We start from the raw sequence: 26,680 nt of genomic DNA, 5'->3' as shown, positions 1-26,680 counted from the left end.
CTGTGGGACTTAGGGCTCTTTGTTAAAATACTATTTAAGCAAGGCCCCTAAGCCACTGCCTTGAGAGAGAAATACTTCTCAACTGAAGCCTCTACTGCATAATAGGTACAGCATGTGTTAATCAACTTTGGCTGATTTTTCTTTTGTTAACTTGACTTTTGTTTCCAGGGGAGGGTGTCAACTAAGAACCTAAACAGGGAAAGAAAAGAAATGTTTTCACCCCTGCACGTCGTCCAAACTTCCTCCCGCATGTTTGAGACGACATAACGGAGGCCAGAGAAGAGGACTTGTCTGAGCTCACCGAGGGTGCACAGCCCATTTCTGCACCCACTCATCTGTGGATGAGAAGGGGAGACAAAGGTGTCTTCTGTTTCAAAGTGCTTTCCTGTCTAGGGAGTGGACATTTGCCTGTTTCCTGAAACATTGAAAGAGCCTTATGAATCCAAAGGCCTGCCCAGAAACAAGTGATGAGGGCCCTGGGCAGCCAATGGGATCGTGCTGGCCTTTCTACCTGCCTGGGGAGCCCCCCTCGCCCCACATCCTGCCCCGCAAAAGGCAGCTTCACCAAAGTGGGGTATTTCCAGCCTTTGTAGCTTTCACTTCCACATCTACCAAGTGGGCGGAGTGGCCTCCTGTGGACGAATCAGATTCCTCTCCAGCACCGACTTTAAGAGGTGAGCCAGGGGTTCAGGGTCCCAGATGCACAGGAGGAGAAGCAGGAGCTGTCGTGAAGATCAGAAGCCAGTCATGGATGACCAGCGCGACCTTATCTCCAACAATGAGCAACTGCCCATGCTGGGCCGGCGCCCTGGAGCCCCGGAGAGGTATGTGTGAGCACCAGGAAAGGGCACACCGATCCTGGACTGCAGAGCCGTGCGCATGTGCTGGGAAGAAGCACTGGCCGGGAGTCACAGGAAAGAGGGATTCAGGCTCTGACTCTAACATTGACTTTTTGGGTGATTTTGAGCAAGTCTTTGGCCTGCTCTGGGCTCTGGCTCCCTCTCTTGTCAAATGAGGGGGTTCCTTTAAGAGCAGGAGTTTGTAACTTTCCTTGCATCAGACCCCCTCCTTCTGAAAAGCAGAAGAGAGCATGGGTTGTCTCCTTAGAGTTTCACATGCTATCCAGGGGCTTTGAGACCCCACTAAAGCTGGGCTGTGAATGCTAGGTTAAAGGCCTTGGAACAGGCTGTGCTTGGTGGCTCTCGCCAGTAATCCCAGCACTTTGGGAGGTTGAGGCGGGCAGATCAGCTGAGGCCAGGAGTTCGAGACCAGCCTGGCCAACATGTTGAAACCCCATCTCTACTAAAAATACAAAAATTAGCCAGGTGTGGTGGTGTACACCTGTAATCCCACCTACTTGGGAGGCTGAGACATGAGAATCACTTGAACCCGGGAGGCAGAGGTTGCAGTGAGCCAAGATCGTGCAACTGTACCCCACCCTGGGTGACACAGTGACACTCTGTCTCAAAAAAAAAAAAAAAAAAAAAATAAAGACCTTGCACCAGATTTTGAAAATGTTCAAGATCCCAGTGGAGAAAGAGTTTCTAAAAGAGGATGGTAGAAACAGTTCTTCACAGAGGAGTTCCCTCCTAATTACCACGGATCAGGGGAATGATAGTTGCAGGTGTCTGTAGAGTAGATGGAGACGTCTGCCTTCACAGGAGGGATTGTGAGATGTTGGGGGCAGGCAAGAAAGGAGGGACAGGCTCTGGTTAAATTTCTGGAGGGGGCTCAGGGTTGATGGGGGTCATGTCCTTGCCTGTGCCCCTCTCCCTTGCAGCCAGAGGCCAGCACAGCCATCCAGAGGACCCCAGGTCCCACTTCCCAGCCCCAAAATAGCCTCACCCATGTGTTTCCCTCAAAAAGGGCTAGAAGGCTGTTACCCCAATGCCCCTGCTACCCCCAGTCTCCAAAAAGTAATTTGCGATCTACAGGGACTTACAGCTAGGTGTGATGTCAGCTGTTACCAGGCAGAAAGGGGTTTGGGAGAGCCCTGCAGAGATGTTATGACAAGCTATGTTCTGGGGAACAAGGTAACCCGCTGCAGACCATTAGAGCTGTGGCCTGTGAAAACCCCAGGGAATCTCATGGCAAGGAGGGAGACTCTTTTGTGAGGAATGGATTCTGGTCTAGGCCACGTGTGACCTTGGATAAATCACTGCCTCTCCCTGAGTCTCAGTAATAATATAATAGCCATAATAGTTCTCATCCACTGTGTACCTGTCACCAGGACTCAGCCACTGTTAGTTAGTACTGTGATTATTTACAGACGTAAAGGCTAAACTCAATTTTAATTCTTACAGTCACCCTATGAATCAGGTACTTTTGTTGTCCCTTTTTACAGAAGAGGAAATTGAGGCTCACATTGGTAAGTGACTTACCCAAGTAATCATAGCTAGTGAGTGATTGGAGGCAGAATTTGAACCAGGACTAGTCTGACATCAAAGTGTTAGCTCACTCCACCATTTGGCCCCCTTTCAGAGGTGCATTTTGTGGGAAGGGGAGGTGAGACCCCTCTGAGCTCAGACCACTCAGTGATTTACAGACTCAGGTGGGCTCAGTGTTCAGAGTGCATGCCCCCTTGTCTAATCCTTGTCTAGTTTTCCCTTTATTCAGTTACTGCTTCTAAAGCTGGCCATGTGTGCTTAGGCCATTCCAGACTGGAGCCTGTTTTGGAGGCTTTTGTGAATGCTTCTGCCTGGCAACATCTGTGTCATGATTCCTGCTAGCTCTGGTTGGATCCTGACTTTGGCTTTTTTTTTTTTTTTTTAATTGCAGAAGAAGGTAGTGTAAATGAGGAAATAAAGAGGGGGGGTGACAAGAGTTGGCACTCTACCAGAACCAGGGGACAGGCGTTCAAGATGCATAAAGAGGAAGAAAAGCAGATGCTAAACTTAACTACAAACTCCCCTGAGAATTGCACTGAGTGTAATTTATTTATAGAGTGCTAACAATGTGCTAGGTGTGGAGCCAAGAGCTTTACCCTCATCATCTTATTTAATGTAACAGCCCTTGGAGCAGATGTTTTACCCGATTTTACTCAAACAGAGGGTTAATCAACTTAGATGGTCCCAGAACTAACCGACTCCAGAGCCAGGATTCCAATCCAGGTTATGTGGTCTCGTCTTCAGGGTGAATCTCTAGGTTCTTAGGCCTCCTGAGGAACTGTGGTGCACAGAGGGGAAGGTACTGTCCCATGTCGCATGTGGGAGGTAGAGCTGGGGCTAGAATTGGGTGTGGGGTTGCAGAAGCACTGAACAGGTGGAGGATGAGGCTGGAGAGCCTGAACACAGGCCAGGCCACCCCTGTTCCTTGAGAAGGCCAAGAAGTAGAATTTGTTTTCCCTTCCTGTCTGGTCTCCGCACTCCCCCACCCCCCGCGCCCCCCGTTGGGTTTTTGCTGTTTCCTTCCCCAATAACTCTCCCTTGGGCTGGGCCTTATCCCAGAAAGCACAGACTGGCACGCAGCAAGCCAATGAGAATGAGCCAGTCTGTGATGTCACGAGTTACCAGGCAGAAGGGACTCCTGGAGCGTCCTAAACCATCTCTGCTGGTTGCTGGAGTAGGCAGGGTGCAGCCTCATCCTGGCAGTTCCCAATGGGTCTGTCTTAGTCCATTTTGTGCCGCTTTAACAGAATACCACAGACTGCGTAATATACAAACAAACAAACAAAAAAAAAACACCCAGAAATTTATTTCTCATAGTTCTGGAGGGGCTTTCTTTTTTTTGTTTTTGTTTTGTTATGTTTTTTGAGACAGAATCTCACTCTATCCCCCAGGATGGAATGCAGTGGTGTGATCTTGGCTCACCGCAACCTCTGCCTCCCAGGTTCAAGCGATTCTCCTGCCTCAGCCTCCTGAGTAGCTGGGACTACAGGTGCCCACCACTACGCCCGGCTAATTTTTTCTTTTCTTTTCTTTTTTTTTTGAGATGGAGCCTCACTCTGTAGCCCAGGCTGGAGTGCAATGGCATGATCTCAGCTCATTGCAACCTCCACCTTCCAGGTTCAAGTGATTCTCCTGCCTCAGCCTCCCGAGTAGCTGGGATTACAGGTGCTCGCCACCACGTCCGGCTAATTTTTGCATTTTTAGTAGAGACAGGGTTTCACCACGTTGGCCAGGCTGGTCTCGAACTCCTGACCTCAGGTGATGTACCTGTCTCGGCCTCCTAAAGTGCTGGGATTACAGGTGTGAGCCACCATGCCCGGCCTAGCTTGCTTTCTTTTTTTTTTTTTTTTTTTTTTTGAGACAGAGTCTCCTTCTGTCACCCAGGCTGGAGTGCAGTGACGTGATCTCGGCTCACTGCAACCTCCGCTTCCCGGGTTCAAGTGATTTTCCCATCTCAGCCTCCCAAGTAGCTGGGACTAGAGGTGCACGCCACCATGCCCGGCTAAATTTTTTGTATTTTTTGTAGAGACGGGGTTTCGCCATGTTGGCCAGACTGGTCTCGAACTCCTGGCCTCAAGTGATCCACCTGCCTCGGCCTCCCAAAGTGCTGGAATTACAGGCGTGAGTCACCACGCACAGCCTGGTGAGGGGCTTCCTTGATGTGTCCTCACATGGTGGAAGGCAGAAGGGCAAGAGAGAACCAACTCCTTCCATCAAGCCCTCTTACAGGGCACCTAATCCCATTCATGAGGGAGAAGGCCTCGTAGCCCAATCACCTCCCAACACCTTCACATTGGCAACACCTGGACTAGGGTCTTAGTAGTCCCACCCCTGGGGTTGTCAAAGAACAGATCAGAAACTCCCAGGGTGTAGGGGCAGGATCCTTACATCCCCTGTACTGTAACATATGCATGCACCCCCAAATCGCATCCAAGTCCCACAGATACAAGGGCTCGCTGAGGTCTGAAGGTCTGGATGGTGAGCCCAGGGAGCATGAGAAATTCATCCAGGCCACACAGGCTCAGGCACCTATACTCCTGCCCACCCCCTGCAGGGTGGATATTACCATTTGAAATACTTTGGCGCTTGCAGTGAGATCTTGCTTAAAAGAAGAAACCCACCAAATTCTAGAATCACAGAGGTGGGGGCACCTATGTGACAAATGAGGGAACAGAGGCACAGAGATTGGCAGGGACATGCTCAAAGACATGGAGAGCCTGGGCAGAGGATGTTCCCAGAGTGGGTGGTGCCTGGCCCTGCTTCAGCCTGACATTGTCCAAGGCTCCCCCAGCCCATTCCTAAAATGGCCAGGCCCCACTTCTTCCCAGGTGGGCTACATTTTCTGCTGTCCCGGTCCCACTTTCTTACCTTTTCTCCTTAAATCTGATTTCACTGTGAGGGTGGGAGGTTGGGCAGAGGGGTGAAAACCCTCTTCCCCTTACTTGGTAAGCACATACAATTTTTTTTTTTTGTCAGTTAAAAAAAATAACATACCTGGTTGATCCTGCCAGCAGAAAAAAAAAACAAAACAAAAGCCTAGGCGCGGTGACTCACGCTTGTAATCCCAGCACTTTGGGAGGCTGAGGCGGGCGGATCACAAGATCAGGAGATCAAGACCACGGTGAAACCCCGTCTCTACTAAAAATACAAAAAAATTAGCCAGGCATGGTGGCAGGTGCCTGTAGTCCCAGCTACTCGGAGAGGCTGAGGCAGGAGAATGGCGTGAACCCGGGAGGCGGAGGTTGCAGTGAGCCGAGATCACGCCACTGCACTTCAGCCTGGGCGACAGAGCAAGACTCCGTCTCAAAAAAAAAAACAACAACAACAAACAACAAAAAACAAACCTGTTCCCCTTGAGGGCAGCCCTGGTCCTCAGGAGATCCGCACAGCAAAGGGATCCTGGGAAGACCCCCCCACCTCAACCCCTCATCGCACAGGCAGGACCCTAAGGTCCAGAGAGGACAAGGAGCATGCCTCTTTGCTCTTCTCTGTTCAACTCAGGCCCGTGGCAGCTGCAGGGTCTCTGCCAGGGAGGACTTCAGGCACATTGATGGTTGGAAGGAGGAGTGGGGCGAGGTCTTCAAGCTGCATTTCCATAGCCAGCTTATTGTTTGTGCTTCAAGTGCATTGTTTGTTAGGGGTGGCTTAGGGGGCTAATGGAGATGGGGGTATACATTTCCCCATTCCTAGCCAGCCCTTGGGGGCAGCCACCACTGTGGATCCTCCTCTGACCTATCCTCCCCACCTCCCACAGCAAGTGCGGCCGCGGAGCCCTGTACACAGGCTTTTCCATCCTGGTGACTCTGCTCCTGGCTGGCCAGGCCACCACCGCCTACTTCCTGTACCAGCAGCAGGGCCGGCTGGACAAACTGACAGTCACCTCCCAGAACCTGCAGCTGGAGAACCTGCGCATGAAGCTTCCCAAGCGTGAGTGCACCCCTACATCCTGATACCCCCCGCCTCCCACCATCCCTCACCTCAGAGACCCCCATCCCTGCACCCACTGTTCCCCATCCCTGGGCCCACTGTCCTCTCCCTCCGGTTTGGAATTCCAGCCCTTCCTCATCTGGGTCTGATACCCTCCTCCCTGGGCACCGGGGCCACACTTACCCTCGTTCCTGTCCCCACAGCTCCCAAGCCTGTGAGCAAGATGCGCATGGCCACCCCGCTGCTGATGCAGGCGCTGCCCATGGGAGCCCTGCCCCGGGGGGTAAGGACAGCCCCAGGGTGGTGGGAGGGGCAAGGTTATCCCGCCTGGATGGAGGACAGTGCCAAGGGGAGGGGCAGGGAGGAGAGCCCAGCTGGAGAGGGGTCCTTACTGCTGCGGGAGGGACAGTGCCTGCCTCAGGAAGAACAGGGCTCCGCAGGTGTGGAGGGCACAGGTGAAGAGTCTCTTGGTGCCATCCCTGGGAGGAAGGCTCAGCCCTCTACAATTTACAAAGTGCTTCTCATTTCCTATAGCATCTCACTGTCCTCTCCCATTCTCAAAGACCTTGCTATAATGCATTGACAATATTTATATTCACAATACTGTGCTGTGGACAAAACCCTGGGCAGGAAAGCTTATGCCAGTTTGACCAATGAGGACATTGAGGCAGGAAGCTAAAGTGACTTGCTTGAGCTCTCATGTTTGGAGGTGGCAGAGATGGAACCATTGACCAAGTGCCTGGGATTCCAGTCTCTTACCTAGATCCCAGCAACTGGCTCCTGCTCCACACCCCCTGCTCCAGGGACCAGCGCTGGTAACCTTCTGTTACTTCCTCCCACAGCCCATGCAGAATGCCACCAAGTATGGCAACATGACGGAGGACCATGTGATGCACCTGCTCCAGGTGAGTGCAGGGAGCTAGCCGGGTGGCCCTGCCTGCCCACCCAGGACCCTGGCCAGGCCGAGTTCCAAGGCCTGTATACCTGGCTCATGGCAGACTTTCAACATGTGCTCTCTGGATTACTGAATACAAGGGTGACCCTTAAATGTTATATGTAGTCTGGCCTCTCTGCATTTTCGAGATAAACAGGCATGGCTGGGTGCAGTGGCTCATGCCTGTAATCTCAGCACTTTGGGAGGCCTAGGCGGGTGGATCACCTGAGGCCGGGAGTTCGAGACCAGCCTGGCCAACATAGTGAAAGTCTCTACTAAAAATACAAAAATTAGCCGGGCGTGGTGGCAGGCACCTGTAATCCCAGCTACTCGGGAGGTTGAGGCAGGAGAATCGCTTTAACCCGGGAAGTGGAGGTTGCAGTGAGCCGAGATCATCACGCCACTGCACTCCAGTCTGGGTGACAGAGTGAGACTCCATTTCAAAAAAAAAATAAAAATAAAAAAAGAAACTGAGGCTCAAAGCTTGGAAGTGACTTGCTCAAGACACCCTTTTTTTCTCCCCAAATTTGTATTGCGTGTCTATCCTGTGCCAGCACTGTGCAAGGTTCTGGGCCCACGACAGGGAGCAATTGGACCCAGCTCCTGAAGCCATGGGGATCCCAGGCTAGTGTGGGAGACAGATTAGTGACCAGGTGATGACAGCAGTGCAGGGGGCTTTGTGAAGAAAGAGGCAGAGGACTCAACCTAGCTGGGGGCTGTCAAGGTTGGGTCCTCACCTTCTGGAGCAGGTGATACCTGAAAGCTGCAGCCATCCACAGGGAGGACACTGGGGCTTGTTGGTAGAGCTGGCCTGGAATCTGGAACTCAACTCGAAACCCTGCAGTCTTGTAGCTGAACAGCTGGACTACCCTTACCCCTCCCCTCCCCTCGCATCATAGCTTGAAGTCCAGGGTTTAGGTTTGGTGCGGCTCTGGTCCATTCCTCAGAATGGAAGACCAAGGGAACGTGGGCTACACATTTCACACTGCCTGCCAGGGAGCTCTTTTTGAACCATCCTTCCTGCCCTGCCACCCTGTAGAATGCTGACCCCCTGAAGGTGTACCCGCCGCTGAAGGGGAGCTTCCCGGAGAACCTGAGACACCTTAAGAACACCATGGAGACCATAGACTGGAAGGTCAGCAGGTTTCCCTGCATGGGAACTCTCTCTTTCCTCCAATGTCTAGGGCAGGGCTGGGAGAGGTGGGGTGAGGGTGGGCTGGGGAAACCATTCTCAGGAAGCTGAAGGGGTTTACCAGCACTTCCAAAGCCTGCATGCTGCAGAGTGTGTGGGGTTCAGCCCCATGGGTCTTTAAGAGGGAACCAGGCTGCAGCTGGACCCGGGTGTTGGGGCCCTATTTGGCCCTGCATGTTTCTGTCCCCAGGGGCAAAGCCAGGCAGTGTAGGGGCTTGGTGGTGGCCATCGAACCTGACCTCCACCTATATCCGTATTAGGTCTTTGAGAGCTGGATGCACCATTGGCTCCTGTTTGAAATGAGCAGGCACTCCTTGGAGCAAAAGCCCACTGAGGCTCCACCGAAAGGTACAGGGAGTGGGAGCTTTAGCGTGCCAGGGCTTCTGGACCCTCGGGGCTCTCCTGGAGCTGCAGAGGCCGGGGCCTCCAGCACTCCCTGGTCCCAGCACCGCGGAATCTCCCATCCTCTCAGCTCTCACTTCTTTCTCACTTCTCTCTCTCTCCTGTCTGTTCCTTCTTGGTTTGGCTGTCCCCCTCCCCTGACCCACCCCCATCTTGTCTAAGGGTTCCTAAGGGCCCACAGAGGCCTGTTATCACAGGGTACAGGTGACCTCTCTCATAGAGGATGGTACAGCACAGGGTGCCTGGGGCAAAACCTGCCTAAAACACTGCAGAAAGGAATCCTTGTAATGACCTTGCCCCAGCGCTGCCCGCAATCCAGTGAGGGCGCCAAGGTCACAGCTGCTGCCAAGAGAGCCTTGGGTGTTTCCCACCTCATGGACAATGCAGACTAGGATGTTTTTAGACCCAAAGACAGAGTGCTGTTTCTATCCCGGTGCTCTCTAATTTGCTATGTAACTTTGGACAAGTCTCCTTCCCTCTGGGATTCAGGGTCCTGAAGTAGAAGTTCAAAGGGCCACCCTGCCTGGGGCCTCAGTTTCTGCATCAGATTCATAGAAGGCACCTTACATGCTATCTCCAACTCCTAGCTGATGCTTAAACCCCTCTAAGATATCTCTAACAAACGGTAACCCCCATTTCTACTTGAGAACTCCCAGTAACAGGAAGCTTAGACTTACCAAGGTGCCCATCGCTTTTCTCTAGAATCAGAATCACAAGTGCAATTCCAAACTGTAATGGTGTTTTTTTGTTTGTTTGTTTGTTTTTGAGATGGAGTCTGGCTCTGTCGCCCAGGCTGGAGTGCAGTGGTGCAATCTCAGCTCACTGCAACCTCAGCCTCCCGGGTTCAAGCAATTCTCCTGCCTCGGCCTCCTGAGTAGCTGGGATTACAGGCATGTGCCACCATGCCCAGCTAATTTTTGTATTTTTAGTAGAGATGGGGTTTTACCATGTTGGCCAGGCTGGTCTCGAACTCCTGACCTCAAGTGATCCACCCACCTCGGCCTCCCAAAGTGCTGAGATTACAGGCATGAGCCACTGTGCCTGGCCCAAAACTGTAATGGGCTTTGAGTGTCAGAAGAAACCATCAGCTTCTGAGGTGAATTGGACACATGGCCATTCATTTCCTTTTTGATCTCAGACCTTGTTGGTCTAGGCCTCAGTTTTCCCATCCGTGTGATGGCTGGAGTGAGTAAAGCCACTTGGGAAGAAGGCATTAGGCCCACAGCAGTGGTGTGTGGGTCTCTAGCTCTGCTCAGACCCTGGTTCAGAGCTCACTCACTCACTGTGTCCTCATCATGCCTGTCGCTTCAGTACTGACCAAGTGCCAGGAAGAGGTCAGCCACATCCCTGCTGTCCACCCGGGTTCATTCAGGCCCAAGTGCGACGAGAACGGCAACTATCTGCCACTCCAGTGCTATGGGAGCATCGGCTACTGCTGGTGCGTCTTCCCCAACGGCACGGAGGTCCCCAACACCAGAAGCCGCGGGCACCATAACTGCAGTGGTAAGCAGTGGCACTGTGCCAGTGTTAGAGGACCAGGAAGGACTAGGAAGGTTGAGGGGCAAGAGGTCCCCTCTGAAGCACATGGGACCAGGACACCCGGGATGGCAGCTCCTGGGGGCAGCGACGTAGTCATGCGTCCAGCCCTTTATCCATCCACCCACCTGTGCATTCCTATTTGTCCATTTATCATCTCTCCTCTTACATCCACTCATCTATTTGTTCACTTATCCGTCAGTCCTATCATCTGTGAATTTCATCCATCCACGCGCCATCCTCTAGCATCCAGGAGTCCTACAGACCCACCCATCTCATTTCATCACCCCCTTCTCACTCAAGCCCCCATTACACCTCTTCGTTGCTGCTTGCACCTGTCCTTCCCTGGGTACCTGCTTTCCCAGGCACTAAGCCTGTGGCTAGGTGGGAAGCACTGCCCTCAGGCATCTTGGGTCAGGTAGGCTGCACTTCAAGTGACAAATGGACTTGCTGCTCCTTTGCAGAGTCACTGGAACTGGAGGACCCATCTTCTGGGCTGGGTGTGACCAAGCAGGATCTGGGCCCAGGTAAGGGCCTTGCAGAGGGGCATTTGGTCACCAGCAGCTCATCCCCAGCAGGGCCAGCTCCTTTGTGGGCAGGTGAAGGAGTGTGACGCTGGGCCACTCTCCAACATTCCTGGGATGTCCATTTCACAGACGAAGGAACAGGGTTGGGGGGCTCTGGGGAGTTACACAAATCCATGATGGTCATTATTGGACCTGAGCAGGGGGCAAGGGAGGGTGGACAGTCCTTAACTGCTCTGCAGGTCCAGGATGTTAGAAAGAGGCAGGGACAACAAATGGGTGACCCTAACCTCAACCTGCTGCTTCTCTCTCCAGTCCCCATGTGAGAGCAGCAGAGGTGGTCTTCAACATCCTGCCGGCCCTACACAGCTACAGCTTTCTTGCTCCCTTCAGCCCCCAGCCCCTCCCCCATCTCCCACCCTGTACCTCATCCCGTGAGACCCTGGTGCCTGGCTCTTTTGTCACCCTCGGACACGACAAACCAAGTCGGAACAGCAGATAACAATGCAGCAAGGCCCTGCTGCCCAATCTCCATCTGTCAACAGGGGCGTGAGGTCCCAGGAGGTGGCCAAAAGCTAGACGGATCCCCGTTCCTGACATCACAGCAGCCTCCAACACGAGGCTCCGAGATCTAGGCTCATGGACGAGATGGGAAGGCACAGGGAGAAGGGATAACCCTACACCCAGACCCCAGGCTGGACAGGCTGACTGTCCTCTCCCCTCTGGCCTTTGGCCTTGGCTTTTCTAGCCTATTTACCTGCAGGCTGAGCCACTCTCTTCCCTTTCCCCAGCATCACTCCCCAAGGAAGAGCCAAGATTTTCCACCCATAATCCTTTCTGCCGACCCCTAGTTCCCTCTGCTCAGCCAAGCTTGTTATCAGCTCTCAGAGCCATGGTTCACGTTAGAATAAAAGGTAGTAATTAGAACACTCTGGCTTCTGGCTCTTCTGTTGAGATCTAGTTCATTTATCCTAAAGAGGTAACTAAAGACGCTAAATCCAGTCACTTAGGTGGGAGAACGAAGCCCAAGGAACCCACAGAGATGCCTGCGGGGCCAGGCAGGGCTGGGGGGGCGCCTGTAGTCTCTGGACACAGACATACTTGATTACATGTTTAACACACACGAACACTCTACTTCCAAAAAGAAATAGGCTCTTGTCTAGTTTAAGCACAAGCTCTTCTTGGTACAGTTTTCATTTTCCTATGTCCCCAATTTCATTTCTATACTAAGAACAGTGTGAATGTGATGACAGATGGCAACCGACACAGGGCCTCCGTGTCAGGATGGACAGGAAGTAGGGGACTGTGGAGAACTGGGTGCCCATGCCTTACCTAAGTGGTTGCTACTCAGCTCTATCTGGTTGCTGCCAGGAGGAAGCACAGCCCCCGTTGCCAGATGTTATCTTAAGAGGAGCCAGAAATCAAGAATTGCAGTGAAATCACCCCATTTTTAAGTTTAAAGTCTTGCTGTGGGTCAGCAAGGCCCAATGAGGACACTACTCTGTAGTTCTGTTCTAGAGCAACATGCTTGAGAGGAGAGAGGCCAGATGGTGGAGGGTCTGGCCCCGGGCCCCAAGTCAAGGGTGCAGCTGGTTGCCAACCTGGGTCTCCAACACCTCCAGCCATGCATTCCTTTTCTGCACTGCCTCTGGCTGTTTCCAGCATGAGGCTAAAAGCTCTGGAGACATCTCCAGGACCCCTGGTGTTCCACATGACTCTGGGCCCAGGGAAGTGGGCTTCTGCATTTCCAGGCTGGAGGAGCAGACCACCTCCTTTGCTACCCCTCCCCTCCCTCAGTCCACACCCAAGACGTCATCCTGTCTTTCATGTTCATCCACTTCTTGCCCTCACCACCACAGAACCATGGTGAGCTCGATGTGAGGGGCAACTCACTTCCGATTTTCCTAGACCTGCTGTGCCTGCCACAGCTGTTCACCAGGCACCTCCAGGGAGCCTGCCCCTAGCTCGAGGATTCTCAGCCCCTTCCATTTCTTGTCTTTGGGTATTTGCATGACTTACTCTAGCAACAGGAAATCAACCATGACCATCCTTTAGTTCAGATGCCACCTCATCCAGGAAGCCTTCCCCACCAATTCGGCACCCAGGCACTTCACTGCTCACCACCTGTCCCACTAACCAGTCACCCACAGCCTCAACACGCAGGCAAGAAGGAATCCCGAGTGTTGGCGAGACAGTCCCTTCCAAGAAATGTGTGCCCCAGATGCACTGGGAGCTTGCACCCTTCCTCCAAGTCTTTTATTTTTTTTTGAGTTATTAAAAAAAAACCAAAAAACACAACCAAAAGAACTGACGAGAGGAAGACAAAGCCTCGGGATCAGCCAGAGACCGAGCGGCACGGGATGAGGCACAGGTCAGGCCTAGCTGGATCTGTGGAGCAAGGTGGTGGGAAGTCCCGAGGCCTTTGGGCATGTGGGGTCTGTGGAAGGAGAGGAGGTCACTTAAAAAAATACATATACTGTACACATCTATATGAAGCGTCCCGTGTTGGGGGAGTGGGGTGAGGTCACGGGAGCTGGTCCACTTTCTCCTTGGACCAGCCTCCCCGCAGGCTCACTGGCTTGGCCAGCACAGGGACCCCTGCAGCTGGCTGTCTTCTTCTGTGGAGCAAGGGAAGGTAACAGTTTAGTTCCAACCCATGGTGGGCAGAGGTCGGCGGAGGTCAGAGGCATGGGGATGGCCACTGCTCGGCTAGGAAATCCCTGGGGGAAGGAAACACATGCAGACGTCAAATTTCCTGACCCTTTTCCCCTGCAAGGAAAATGAAATCTGGCGTCTCCAATGCAGGGGAGAGGCATTAACCACAGTGGACATTTTTTAGCACTTGGAATGTTCTGGAAACTGGGCTGAGTCCTTCAGTGTTTAGTTTAGCTTCACATAAGTGTCACCACTGGCCCAGGAGGCAGGCTCTGCATCACCCCCATTTACAGGAGGCTGGGTGACCACAGGGCCAGCAGAGCCAGGTGGAACAGCTAACTGTCACCACCACTTGGCAGGGCCTGTCCTCCATAGGGAAGCATAGATCCACGGTGATAGCTCATCTTGAGTAAACCATCTTCCTTCCCAAAAGGAAATGCCCCCAAGTTACAGGACCAGGAGGAAAATGAACTGCTCACAAGTGAAGGAGGAACCAAGCTATATCCGACCTCACTTACAAACAGGCTCCATCCCAGGGCACACCCCCTAAAGCACGCACAACCCCTGCACCCAGAGTGCACTCGGTGTCACCACTGCCATTATTGTTCTGGATCCTTCTGATGCTGCAGCGCCAGCTCCTGATGTCACCCCACTGGCCCCATGGACCCTTGGCAATAGAACCTCTTTCCCCAGCCTCCTTTCCCCTTAGAGCCCACCTATCAGGTCTGCCTGGCTCTCTGGGACCACAGGCGACACCAGAGCTGTCCTCCCGCCCTGAATGCTCAGGAATGATTGGGAAGCGTACCTGTGCCTGGTGCTGGTGCTCATCATACAGTCTGCTCTGCTGTCTTCTTCTGTGAGGAGGGAAGTACGAGAGGCTCTCAGACCTGCAGCTTTTCCCCACCCACTGCTGCCCCCACCTCCTGAGGACTAGTGAATTCCTCTAGAACAGATACTGGGTCTGCAGGGACCTCCAAGGGCAGAGGCAAACAGATGTTCAGCTCTCCTAAATACAGCTGAGGCCCTGCTGGCCAAGGTGAGAACTTCATCTGTGTCTGAGGTGCTAAGGCCCCAGGCCGTGAGGACAGCTGTTATTCAGGGCTAGCCTGCCAGCCGGGGCACACGCAGCCCAGGCAACGTTTCCTTTCACCTGGAAACCTGCCACAGTCTACCTGGTTTCCCTGTGCTGAGGGAAGTCTCTCCTTCCTTCCCCAACACACTTCTACCTCAGGCAGGCCACTTCTACGGCTTCCATGTGCTCAGGGAACATGCCTTGCCAGCCTCTTCCCTGGTGTCTCACAACTCCTGACGCCCCTCACTGGGCCCCGAAAATGGGAAGGGGGCAGGAACCAGGTCTGGGTGTGTAGGAGGGGGCTTGGGTTTGGGTCTGTTTTCTGGCCTGAGACCCCCCAGGAACTCTCTACCTTTTTCTTCTTTTTCTTCTGGGACGGTGACTCAGAATCTTTGGTTGAGGCCTTTTTTGCTTTCTTCTTCTTTTCTTTTTTTTCTTTGTCTTTTTTTCCTGAGGGAAGAAAGTAAAGTTCCTGAACAACAGATGGTAATCCTAAGTGCTGGGGTCAATGTTGGGAGGCGCACAGGGCAGGGCTCCCAGCTCTCCCCACACCACCAGGAGCCATCACAACAGGCCAGCAGGGCCGGGCATGGAGGTTCATTCCTGCAATCCCAGCACTTTGGGAGGCTGAGGCAGGTGGATTGCTCAAATCCAGGAGTTCAAGACCAGCTTGGGCAACATAGTGAGACCTGTCTCTACAAAAAATACAAAAATTAGCTGGGCATGGTGGTGCACACCTGTGGTCCCAGCTATTTGGGGGGCTGAAGCAAGAGGATCGCTTGAGCTTGGGAGGTTGAGGCTGCAGTGAGCTGCGTTCCTGACACTGAACTCCAGCCTGGGTGACAGAGCAAGACCCTGTCTCAAAAAATAAAAATAAAACAGGCTGGCAGCTGTGGTGATCACCCAGCAGGGCCAGTTCACCTGCCCCCTGGAGGCCAGCTCTTGATTTCTGTCCCATCCATGGACCACCTGGATGACTACCATTTTTCTTCAGCTCAACTCACTTTTTAAAGCTCCCGCAAATTTATTTTAAATGGACACTATCTATCCCTACTGTAAATGGAAATCTAGCACAGTTCTGAGCACCAAGGGGCTGCAAGTCCTGCTCTGAGGGTGCCCGACTTTTGTTCTAGAACGAGCTGGCTATTCAGGCATCACTGGCAACCCACCGTCCAGGGTGATGCTCGAGAGTGCTGCCTAGGTTTGACTCTGGCTCCACCTAGTAAAACTCTGCGGCCCTGAACAGCATCTCTACTTCTCTGAGCCTCAGTTTTCTACCTGCTGAGCCTCATTTCTACCTAAATGAGGTCCTGCTGCATGTGGAGTCTAGAACAGCACTCAGTAAAGGGCCAGTGTTACTACGGAGGGAAAATTGAGGTCTAGAGAGAAGATGGGGTTTGGGATGAGGATTCTGACAGTCTGGTTCCTGGTCCATTCTGCACCCAGGAGCTAGCTGGAGACGCAGGTTCCTCCAAGATCTGCTGCACTGGGCTTGGGGAAAGAGGCCATGATTCCTCGTCCTTCTGGAGCATTCCTGGCAGTGCTGGCTCAAGTGCTCTGGAATCGAGTTCTGGCTTTGCCACAAGCTGCCCCCCGTGACTCTGGACAAACCACTTCTCAGCCTTTTTTTTTTTTTTTTTTTTTTGACAGTCTCGCTCTGTCGCCCAGGCTGGAGTGCAATGCGTGATCTCGGCTCACTACAACCTCTGCCTCCCGGGTTCAAGCAATTCTCCTGCCTCAGCCTCCCATGTAGCTGAGATTACAGGTGCCCGCCACCACATCAGATAATTTTTTATATTTTTAGTAGAGACCGGGTTTTGCCATGTTGACCAGGCTGGTCTCAGCCTCTCTTTTCTACATGGGAGGAATGAGACCAGGTGCTGGCTGAGGGGCCCTCCCGCCCCGTGGGGTGCCCGGCAGCCCTCGGGGTGGGCTGGGAGAAGTGGGCACTCACTCTTGTCGGATTTCTTCTTCTCCTTCTTGCTCTTTGGGTTGCTTTGATCTCCACCTTCAACCTTCCCCATCCCCTTCTGAAGCTCCTCTTCTGGCTCGTCCTTGGCTCCTTGGGAGCCAAGAGACCCCTTCCCTTTCTTCTCCTTGACATCACCAGTCGCTTTCTCTCTCTTTGCTTTCCCCTTGGAAGTCGTCGAGGTCTTTTCTGGGGAAACAGAGGCCTCCCCACCTTCCCCGGCCCCCAACTTCTTCTTCTTCTTGCTCCTGGGGGTCCTGGCAGCCGGCTGGTCTCCCGATAGCTTCCGCTTGCGGCTCTCCCAGCCCTTCCTGCTGCTCTCCTTGGTGGCGTCCACCACCTTCTTTCTTTCCTGTTCCAGCAGCTCAGTCAGGACCTTCACCACTGAGGCCTGCACCTGGGCCTCATTCAGGGGCCAGGGTTGGCCCAGGAGGCACTGGGCGATGTTGCTTTGCAGCGCCAGGGTTGAGGCTTGGGGGTTCCCAGCCCCCTTCTTGGGCTTCCGGGACTTCTGAGGTGTGGTGCCTGCAGCAGCCTCTTTTCCACCTATGGAGAGAGAATGTGGGGTCACAGATCTGGGAAGAGTTAGCTCTTATGGTACCTAAGAGCGAAGAGGGTGCAGGGAGTGACTATCTTTTCTTACAATGGCACAGATGGGGAGAGCAAGGCTTGGCGGTCACTCTGCCCCAGCTGGTCTCCTAAGCTCACACCTTTCCACCAATTTCACACTCTGACTTCGTTTCTAACTTACAGCTTTTCCCTGTCTCTTTATACTAAAAACTCCAGTTAGGGTGGGGGACAGAAAATGACTCCAGAATGTTAATGAAAGGGCCTGAAATCTATCAATGAAATGAAAATTTAGACAGGAGGGAGATGGAGTCTGGAGCTGGGAGGAAGGAGACCTGGGTTCTAGGTCTGACTTTCCCACCAACTTTCAGTGTGATTCTGGCCAGGACCCATCTCCTCCCAGGGCCTTGGTTTCCTTGTCTATAACCTGAGGGGTGGATGAACAGTAAGGCTTCCTATGATACATTGTAGATTTATAATAAAAGTGGGGGCCATGCAGACATTCAACTGATGATTACTCACACTCGGCCCTTCCTGGTCGGGGGGTCCAGGCAAGGTGGGGAGCGCTGGGTGCAGTGTATATACACGTGGTGGCTGACTAAGCAGGTTTACTGCCTGCCAGAGACTTCTGGTGGAGCCTTTGTTTAGAATTTTCCACGCCTCTGCTTGCCTTTGATAATTGTGTGCTCACTACACGTGTAAAAAAAAAAAAAAAACCTTCCACAGCCCCCTCTAAAATGTCTCCTTGTCGCACCGCCTCTCACAGAGAATGTTGGGGAAGAAAGTGAGCAGCAATTCCTCTTCCGACCCAGCCTGGGGCAAGCTGCAGCTGAAAGCCCCATGACTGGGTCTCCTCACCAGCTCTAACTTCCCAAGTGACTTGGAGGTCTCTGCCCCATTCTGGGTCTCATGGGCACAACACTCCTGCACGCTGGGCTCTGAAAGGTGGCTTGGTGGTCTGGCCCTGGAGGTGTTTGCCTGGAGGAAGGCCCAGGTGGATACTCCATGTCACACTCCATGTGGTACTCATGTCACACTGACGCTAGGGCTGCCCCCTGCAGCATGCAGTGAGCCTGGCCCCTCAGCCCCACCCAGGATCTCTGGCAACTTTTGGCTCTAGAGCTGCGGTGGGCTGGGGGAGGTGGACTGGGCAGGGCAGGGCAGGCCAGGTTAGGCAGAGGGGCCCCCGGAATGGCTGGAGGCCCAATTCCATCCTCTGGGGATTCTTCAAGATGGCAGGAGCCAATGGAGAGGGAAGCTGGAGAGGGCAGTTAGCCCCGGAAACCTCTCTCCCCAGAGCCTACGTTTCTGCTGCTGCTTTTTTTTTTTTTTTTTTTTTTGAGACAGAGTTTTGCTCCATTGCCCAGACTGGAGTGTGGTGGTGCAATCTCGGCTCACTGCAACCTCTACCTCCCAGGTTCAAGCGATTCTCCTGCCTCAGCCTCCTGAGTTGCTGGGAGTACAGGCGCCTGCCATCATGCTGGCTAGTTTTTTGTATTTTTAGTAGAGACAAGGTTTCACCATGTTGGCCAGGCTGGTCTCGAACTCCTGACCTCAAGTGAGCCGCTTGCCCTGGCCTCCCAAAGTGCTGGGATTATAGGCATGAGCCACTGCGCCCGGCCCAGTTTTCTGCTGCTTATCTGCAAACACCCAGAACACCAAGGCTGGGGAAGCCCTGGAGCTGTCCCAAGTGTGCCCAGCTGGTACATATTTGACCCTTAGCTCCAGTAGGGTCAGGGATAGTGGATGCCCCAGGTTGGGTGACTTGAATAATCCAGTCTGCCGTCCAAATACAATGTGACTATTTTCTACATGTGCCATGCCTTGACACAGACTGGATACATCAACTCCTGTTTTGTATGGTTAAGACACAGAGGTCCAGAGTGGCCAGGGGATTTCCAAGGCTTTACAATAAGTCAGAACAGCCTGGGGCCAGTCTACTGCCTGGGGTCTCCTGCATGTGCTGAGTGTCCTCCAGACGTGACTGTCAGCCTATTGTCTAAGCTATCCTCTGAGGCCCATGGCCCACACCCCACACCGTAAGCCTGTTTACGGGGAAGAAAAGTTGATGGGGATGGTTGGAGAGAGCCAACACTTGCTCCACAAGCCAAAAGACGCAGCTTCCTCTGAGGCAAGGGCTATCCTACCAGGTGCATCAGCACCACCCAGGCCTGGATACACCCCCACTTCCAGGCTGTCCAGGGCCATGGGAGCCAGACACCTGGGCATGGGGCCCACCTGTACTTTTTTTTTTGAGACAGGGTCTCACTGTACCACCCAGACTGGAGTGTAATGGCTGATCATGGCTCACTATAGCCTCAACCTCCTGGCTTCAAGTCATTCTTCTGCCTTGGCCTCTCAGGTAATTGGGACTACAAACATGCACCATCACACCAGCTAATTAAAATAAATTTTAGAGATGGGGTCTCTCTGTGTTGCCCAGGCTGGTCTTGAACTCCTGGGCTCGAGCAATCTGCCCACCTCGGCCTCCCGAAGTGCTGGGATTATAGGCGTGAGCCACTGTACCTGGCCCCACCTGCATTTTGATGAGCATCTCCAGGTCCAATGCAAGGCCACAAGGTCTCACTTGGAGAGGCTCTGGGGGCAGACAGGACCATGTTGGGAGGACTGTTGCTACAGGAGGGCAAGAAGGGGCCCACTGCCCTGTCCCTCTGTGTCCTGCTATGTCCCTCCTGCAGACCTTAACTTACCTGTTTTAGGGGACAACATGCCTGCTGCCTGTTGGGGCTTTGCCTCCTGCTTGCCATCTGGGTCATCTTTGGCGGCCAGAGTAGAGGAAACTGAGGGGCTGGAGTCTAGCTTGGGAGTGGCTTTTGAGGCCTGGGAATTGGCTGGGGTTAGTCCAGGGGTCATATAACCTGAGAGGAGAGACTGAAGAAGCCCATTGTGAAAGAGGCTGCCACCACCCCGCCCCACTGCCATAACCCAGCCCGAGTCATGGCCTGCTGTGAGGAAAGCAGCCTGGGGCCTCTAGGATCACCCTGCTCTATCGGTGCAGAGTGCGTGGACAGCAAGGCACAGAGCAGCACTTCAGCCCTTGGCGTGTGCCTCCTGAACTATTTTAATTAATACACTTTCTAGACAGGCATATTTAAAAAGGAAATTTCTTATTAATACAAATGGAAAATTACTAGCTTTTGCCACATACAGATAGTAACCTTAAAATAAATCTGCTAAAGAACGTTTTTGTCCGGACATCACCCAGAATCAAGGTCAATCCCTTCTATAGACCCCAAGGGTCAGCTACTCAGGGCTTTATGAGGGGAGGGAGGCAGCCTAGCTGTGGTCTGCTGGCTGGGCCACATGTGGTGCCTCGCAGACAGGACCTTGCCCAAGGCCTCTGTGAAGAGAGGGGACCCAGACCCCTGACCTGAGGGATTGTGTAGACAGGAGCCTGGCCTGGGGCTCCACCCTAAGGCCTGTGGGCTGCCAGTCCTCTCCCTTGCAGTTACCTGGGATGGCGCCACCACATCATCCTCGCTGGACTCTGCTGCAGTCTCCTCCACCAGGGTCTCTGTCCTGGAGGGGGTGGGACCTACTGGAGAAGCACAGTATCCTGTTGGTAGCCCCAGGTGGCCCCTGCCAGCCGGGAAGGGCAGAGCCCTTCAGGAAGGCCCTGGTCTCTCTGCAGGTCCCTCACCCCCATCCCCTGCCCCGCCTCACCCCAAGTCTTCCTACTGCTTCAACACTCCTTGCACACTCATTGCTAGTCACGGCATGCTAGGTGCGACATCTGAATGCCAAAGCCTTATTTCTAATTCCTGAGGCCCCATTTCTATTTCCCTGCTTTCCACTGTTCCAGAAACATGGCCCTGGAGTTTTCGGGAGCCAGTGAAGGGAGTCTGATACCAAAAAGCTGAGAGTGGTCAAAAAGCGAAGTCAGGTCTCTGAAATCATTTGGACTGACTTCCTCATGAAGTTGTACAGGTGGGGAAACTGAGGCCCAGGCTCAGCCACAGGTGCAGAACGAGTCTGAGATACGGAGCTGAGGCCAGAGCTATGGCTCCACCAGGCCACACAACACCCTCCTCCTGGCCCACCCTTGCCTTTCCCCTGGCACCCTCACCCAGCGTGTGGGCCGACTTGGCCCCCTGGGGCCCTTCAGCATCTTCCTCACTCCCTGAAGAGCTGTCGCTGCTGTCCTCACTGTCATCTGAGCTCCCAGGGGCTTTGGTGGCCTGCTGGACCTCAGGAAGCTTAGGTTTTCTGAGCTTGTTGGTCCCTTTGGCCTGGACGGAGGTGCTCTGGGGACTTGTTGCAGGGAGTGTTCCCACAGCACTGTCAACCTAATTTGGTGAAAGGAGAAGGAATGGAAGGAAAAATTAGGGCAAGTAAGATCTGGTCCTTCGTGAACACTTCAGTAGGGCCAGGAACTGTGTTAGATGGGGCACATATGCAGCCTCATTTGATCCTTCCAACTACGAAAGGTACTGTAATTCCTTCTTACAGATTAGGCCACTGAGGCCCAGCGAGGCAAACCAAGTGCAGAGGTCATGGGGCAGGTGAGTGCTGGTGCCGGGATGCAGGGCCACGCCTGCACCTTCTATGCTCCGCGGGCTTGCTTCCCCTGGCTCCCCAAGCTCACCCCGCTTGAAGGCTGGGTCTTGGCAACAGGAGGCTGAGCTTCACTGGCTTTCTGGGCGAGGACCTTCAGGGCAGCCTGGGTCAGTGGGAGGGAAGCTGGGTTCTTCTTTGACACCTGTGGGTGGCAAGAGGTAGCCCTTAGACTCATGAGTCCTCGGGATGCCAGCTGTGCCACACCCTGGTAGATGCTGTCTGGCTGGGGTGAGGGCTGGAGTGGGGACTGAGGGGCAGTCAAAAGGGCAAAATTGGTGGCAGGCTTCAGGTTATGAGCTAATCACATTGTTCTCAAGGAGTAAGGGACAGTCCCCAGCCCAGGGCGGGGAAGCAGCTTAGGCCCCACCACTCAATCTGCACCTTCACTGGGGACAATCTCCAACCTGGTGGACCCCCATCTCTACTTCTTATACCCACTAGCAGTCAGGGAGAGTGGTGGGCATGGAAATTGGGCATGACCCCTTGCTGAGAGCCTTCAGATGTGGCGTGGCCCTTGCCACGGCCTGGCTCCTCTCCTCTCCCCCAGCTCCTCATCCAGCTGTCCCCACCTCTCAGTTTCCCTCATCCCCAAGCGCTTCCCCCGAAGACCTGGTACCTGCAGTTTCCCTGCCTGGAGGGTGGCCCAGCTCATCCTGTGACTGGCTGCTTTTTCTGCTTAAGCATCGCTGTCTCGGGAGGCCTTCATATAGCAGGTCACCCCACTATTCTCTAGTTTTTATTGTTTCCTCTCCTACCAGCTGGTGAATACTTTTTATTTATATGTGGGTTTCCTTGTTTAATCGCTGCCCCTCACCACTCCCTGACTGGCCTGGGAATTCCTTGTTCCTGTCTTGGTTCCTGCAGTATCCCTAGGGCCTGGCAGGAACAGATGCTCATGGATGCAGTGACCACAGCCTGACTTCCCATCCAGCACCCATGTTCCCAGAAGTTCTTGGCCTGGAGCTTGTGATGGGCCCAGGGAGTGGGTAGCACACTAGCCCTGCCCCCACCAACACCCCCCCAGCCCACTCCTCAGGAAGAGATGTCAGAGTGTGTCATGGACTTCATCCTCTCAATGGGATGGGAAACCAGACTGATATGGCCCAAAGAGCAATGAACCGGGTCTCAGAAGACCCGGGTTCTGGCCTTGCTGAATGCTGGTCACATCACAGCCCTTGGGGTGGGGATGTGTGCTAAGTTTTATGATCTAAACAATGCACCAGCCATTAACCCTAAAATGCCCAGCTTTTAGATTCAGGCAAGGACCAAATAAAAATGCACTGAAGATGGTGAAGCCTGGGAAGAATGCTGAAGTCACTATTACAAACACCAAAAAAGGGCAACTTTTGTTCATGGCATTCCAAAACTGGAAGAAAAAAAATCAAAAGCCCCGCTACGGTGGGAAATCTCATGAGGGACTCCAGCACTGCAGGGCTTGCTTGGCCAGGAGGCTGTGTCCCCAGATTACTCTTCCTCATAACTCGAAGGTGATTTGGGGGGTTGTAGCTAGGAGGCCAGAAAGCCTCTGGCTGTGAGGCCACGACCTCTGGAGTGTGGGGGTGACAGCAATTGCAGGCCATCCCATCAGCACATGTGGGTAAGTATGGAAGTAGGGCCCCACCCCACTGGCCTGCATTATCCTCCCTTGACCACCAGGTACCTGAGTGGCTGGTCCTTCCTGTTTCTTGCCATCTGATATCCGACTAGACTCCTTGCTGCTGCTGGCCCCAGCCATGCTGGCTTTGGGGGCTATTCTTGGGTGGGCCGTGGGCATGGTCACCACATTGGTTCTGCTATCTGAAATGGAGTGAGACGGGGGCACATCAGGGCACAAAAGCCCCATCACCTCCTCAGCAGCGGCAATAACCCAATTTACCGGCCTGTGCTGGTGATCTAGAGCTGTGCTCAGGGCTTACAGAGGTAGAAGCTTGTTTACTTCCCTCTCCAAGCCTCCCAGGCAGGAGATGTCATTACGTCATTTGACAAGGCTCAGGGAGCTCAAATGGCTGCTCTCGGGGTGACCCCAGGCTTCCTCATCCCCTCCCCTCCCCTCCCAGCTGGTCGGGCTGCCACTCCTGAGCAATGGGCCAGACCACCGGCGCCAAACGACTCTGCTTGCAGTGAAAATCGTCTCTCCTAAGAGTCCCCGTGGTTATCTGCAGAGGCCTGGTTACATGCATGTTCTTCAAAGCACTGTTTGTAACAGCAAACTCCCTCACCCTCCACCCTGAAACAAAACCCTCTGCTTCCTCCAACATGGTGCCGGCTACACACACTGCGGCATGTCCACCCAAGGGACTTCTTTGTAGCCATGAGGAATTGTGCTGCAAATATGTAAAGATGAAAAAACCTGATGTCATAAGATATCCAGTAAAGGTTACTGAACGTTAGATACAGTATGGTCTTGCTTTAAAAACACACGTATATCTTAGGTTTTTATAAAGTTAGCATTTGTCAAATGTTAACAGTAATTATTTGGGGGCAGAATTACAGGTGATATAGTTTCTTATGTGCTAATCTGTATTTTTATTTAAAAAAATACACACACGCACACACACACACACACACATATATATGTATATGTATATATCTATGTAGGTAGGTAGATAGGTAGAGATAGGGCTCTCACTATGTTGCCCAGGCTGGTCTTGAACTCCTGGGCTCAAGTGATCTTCCTACCTTGGCCTTCTAAAGTGCTGCGATTACAGGTGCGAACCACCATGCCCAGCAGTAATCTGTATTTTGCCTGCTTTCTGTTTTTTTTTGAGATAGTCTTGCTGTCACCCAGGCTGGAGTGCAGTGGCACATCTCGGATCACTGCAACTTCCACCTCCTGGATTCAAGCGATTCTCATGGCTTACCCTCTCAAGTACCTGGGATTACAGGTGCCTGCCAGGCTAATTTTTTGTATTTTTAGTAGAAACGGGGTTTCGCCATGTTACCCAGGCTGGTCTTGAACTCCTGATCTCAGGTGATCTGCCTGCCTCAGTCTCCCAAAGTGCTAGGATTATAGGCGTGAGCCACTGCACCCGGCCTGTATTTTTAAATTATCCTATCAGGATCAGGTATTATTGCTTGTAAAACTGTTATAATAACTGTAATAGTAACATTAACCCTTTTCCTGTTGTCATTGGTAGAATCACAGATTCTCAAAAGTCAAAGAAACCTCAGATTGGTCCTGTATCTCGTTGATAGATGAAATCTCTCCCTGTAATGTCTCTGGCTTAGGGATTGCCTAACCCACTTTACATGTCACCAAGGACGGGAAGCTCACTATCACTCTGACCACTTGTTCCACAGGCAGTCAACTGACACAGAATTCTTCCTTAGACTATGTAGGAACCTGGTCCCTGCAGCTTCTAGCCACTGGTCTAGGCTCCATGCCTGGGGCTGGCACAAAAAAGCCCTGGCAACTATTCCCCCAGAACTGCAGGTCCGAGCCAGGCCCTAATCAGAATGGCTAATGCAGGGCCCAGAGACCTGAGCCCAAGCCTCTCCCAACCAACACCTTGCTATGTGACTCAGCCAGTGTCCTGTCCCTTCTGGGCCTCAATGTGGGGCAGTGCTGGCAGCCCCTCCCACCACTGCATGAGGGCTGTGCTCACCAGGAGTCAAGCACTGTGTAGCGGGGATCACGTCCTCATCCTCGCTCTCGGAGGAGGAGCTCCTGGCTGTGCTCTCCGAGGCTCGGGCCTTCCTCGGGTTGCTCGCAGCCTGGGCTTGTGCGGGTGTAGCAGCTGGGCCAGCTGGACTACGATTAGGGTCGACAAAAATCAGAGGGGGTTTAATCACCTTGAAAAACAAAAACAAAACACCCCCCGAGTGATTAAAGGCTTGGCCAGGGAAAGGAGGTGATGGGGTTAGGGGGTGTTTTACAAGGCAAGGGGTCCACTGAGCTCAGGGGCAGCTGGGCATAGAAGCCATTCCAGCTGCCCAGGGTGCCCCCTCCCACCCATCTGCTAAGACCCAGCACAGCACTTCACAACTCACAGAGCCCACCTGACCCTCACAGTGAAGCCCTACATTCAGCAGGATCAGCTCCCTTATACAAGTGGGAAAACCACAAGCCCAGAGGGAAAGGGAGCGACCCAAGGCGGCTGTCCCTACTGGAAGCAAAGCCAAGGCCAGAATGTCCAATTCTGCCTTCTTTCCCCGGCTGGCTTCAGAGACAGTTATTTGCTGAATGCAGGGGGTGGTCTAAGCAGTTTTCCAAGGCTGCCTGGTTGGAATATGCAATTCACCTGGGGAGGTATTTATAGTCTAGTTGCCCCCACCCCAGAGGTTCTGATGCAGCCCGCCTGATACGTGGCCCAGGATGAAACTCCCCAGCTATACCAATTCAGTTTCTTCAACAAAAAAATGCAGAAGAGAAACAAGGGTTGGGTGAGTGGGTAAGAACCAACAGATTAAGACTTACAGGATTAATAACGCAATGCCGTATGTGGCCTTTAACTGAACTCCATGAGACAATCAGGGAAATAGGGACAATGACTGGGTAGATCAACTTATTAGGTGTGACACTGTATCGTAGTTGTGCTTAAGAAAGTCCTTATAACTGAGAGCTGCATACTGAAATCCTGGTGGATGAGCTGACATGTCTGAGACTGGCTGCAAAGTAATCCAGGGGCGTTGGGGAACTGAGTGGAGGGTTTGCGTGAAACGAGCCTGCTCAGGAGTTCCTAACTGTTGAGGCTGGGGATGGTACGTGGGGGTTCTTTACATTATTCTATCTTTGGGTATGCTTTAAATTTTCCAAGGAAACAGTAAAAGAAAAAGCAAACAAGCAACAGCAGCTCCCTGGTATTCTGCAGGCCAGTCTGGTTTTGAACTGCACCATCCCCGAACATGTTCACTGCACACGAGGGCATCTCCAGGCCCATTTCCTTCCCGAACCTCCAGCTAATGAGAACACACATGGCTGTGAGCCAGGGAGCTGG

General features: G+C 53.1%; 2 protein-coding genes across 17 annotated transcripts in view; one reads left to right on the top strand and one right to left on the bottom strand.

Moving 5' to 3' along the window:
• The first annotated feature begins 537 nt into the window (after positions 1-537).
• CD74 (CD74 molecule) lies at positions 538-11,829 on the top strand. Of its 2 annotated transcripts, XM_054487890.1 has the most exons (9): positions 538-824; positions 6,142-6,314; positions 6,518-6,597; positions 7,157-7,219; positions 8,288-8,383; positions 8,701-8,788; positions 10,154-10,345; positions 10,843-10,905; positions 11,218-11,829. In XM_054487890.1, the coding sequence occupies exons 1-9, from the start codon at positions 700-702 to the stop codon at positions 11,226-11,228; spliced, it is 891 nt and encodes a 296-aa protein (XP_054343865.1). In that variant the 5' UTR covers positions 538-699; the 3' UTR covers positions 11,229-11,829. The 2 variants fall into 2 exon arrangements, with proteins under 2 accessions (XP_054343865.1, XP_054343866.1); XM_054487891.1 differs by lacking the exon at positions 10,154-10,345.
• A 1,307-nt stretch (positions 11,830-13,136) lies between these two features.
• TCOF1 (treacle ribosome biogenesis factor 1) overlaps positions 13,137-26,680 on the bottom strand; it is a 42,354-nt gene continuing 28,810 nt past the window's right edge. For 6 of the 15 annotated variants that reach the window (XM_054487876.2, XM_054487881.2, XM_054487886.2 and 3 more), the window contains 10 exons: positions 25,349-25,535; positions 23,404-23,540; positions 21,772-21,885; positions 21,253-21,472; positions 20,639-20,724; positions 19,877-20,057; positions 16,584-17,144; positions 14,982-15,079; positions 14,363-14,411; positions 13,137-13,622 (listed from right to left, as the gene is read on the bottom strand). In XM_054487876.2, the coding sequence (XP_054343851.1) occupies positions 14,385-14,411; positions 14,982-15,079; positions 16,584-17,144; positions 19,877-20,057; positions 20,639-20,724; positions 21,253-21,472; positions 21,772-21,885; positions 23,404-23,540; positions 25,349-25,535 (1,611 nt within the window). In that variant the 3' untranslated portion in view covers positions 13,137-13,622; positions 14,363-14,384. Of the gene's footprint in view, positions 13,623-14,362; positions 14,412-14,981; positions 15,080-16,583; positions 17,145-19,876; positions 20,058-20,638; positions 20,725-21,252; positions 21,473-21,771; positions 21,886-23,403; positions 23,541-25,348; positions 25,536-26,680 lie in introns of those variants that run through there. The other 9 variants (XM_054487878.2, XM_054487882.2, XM_054487884.1 and 6 more) reach the window with 3 other exon arrangements.

The sequence above is a fragment of the Pongo pygmaeus genome, chromosome 4 (genome assembly GCF_028885625.2).
Source record: "Pongo pygmaeus isolate AG05252 chromosome 4, NHGRI_mPonPyg2-v2.0_pri, whole genome shotgun sequence".
Classification (NCBI taxonomy): Eukaryota; Metazoa; Chordata; class Mammalia; order Primates; family Hominidae; genus Pongo; species Pongo pygmaeus.
This window is presented reverse-complemented; position numbering and strand designations above follow the sequence as displayed.

Excerpts from the sequence above, each read along its gene's own strand:
- CD74 (XM_054487890.1), top strand. The coding sequence starts at position 700 with ATGCACAGGAGGAGAAGCAGGAGCTGTCGTGAAGATCAGAAGCCAGTC. Across the intron at positions 8,384-8,700 it reads TGGAGACCATAGACTGGAAG|GTCTTTGAGAGCTGGATGCA; the intron begins GTCAGCAGGTTT and ends TATCCGTATTAG. Across the intron at positions 10,346-10,842 it reads CGGGCACCATAACTGCAGTG|AGTCACTGGAACTGGAGGAC; the intron begins GTAAGCAGTGGC and ends GCTCCTTTGCAG.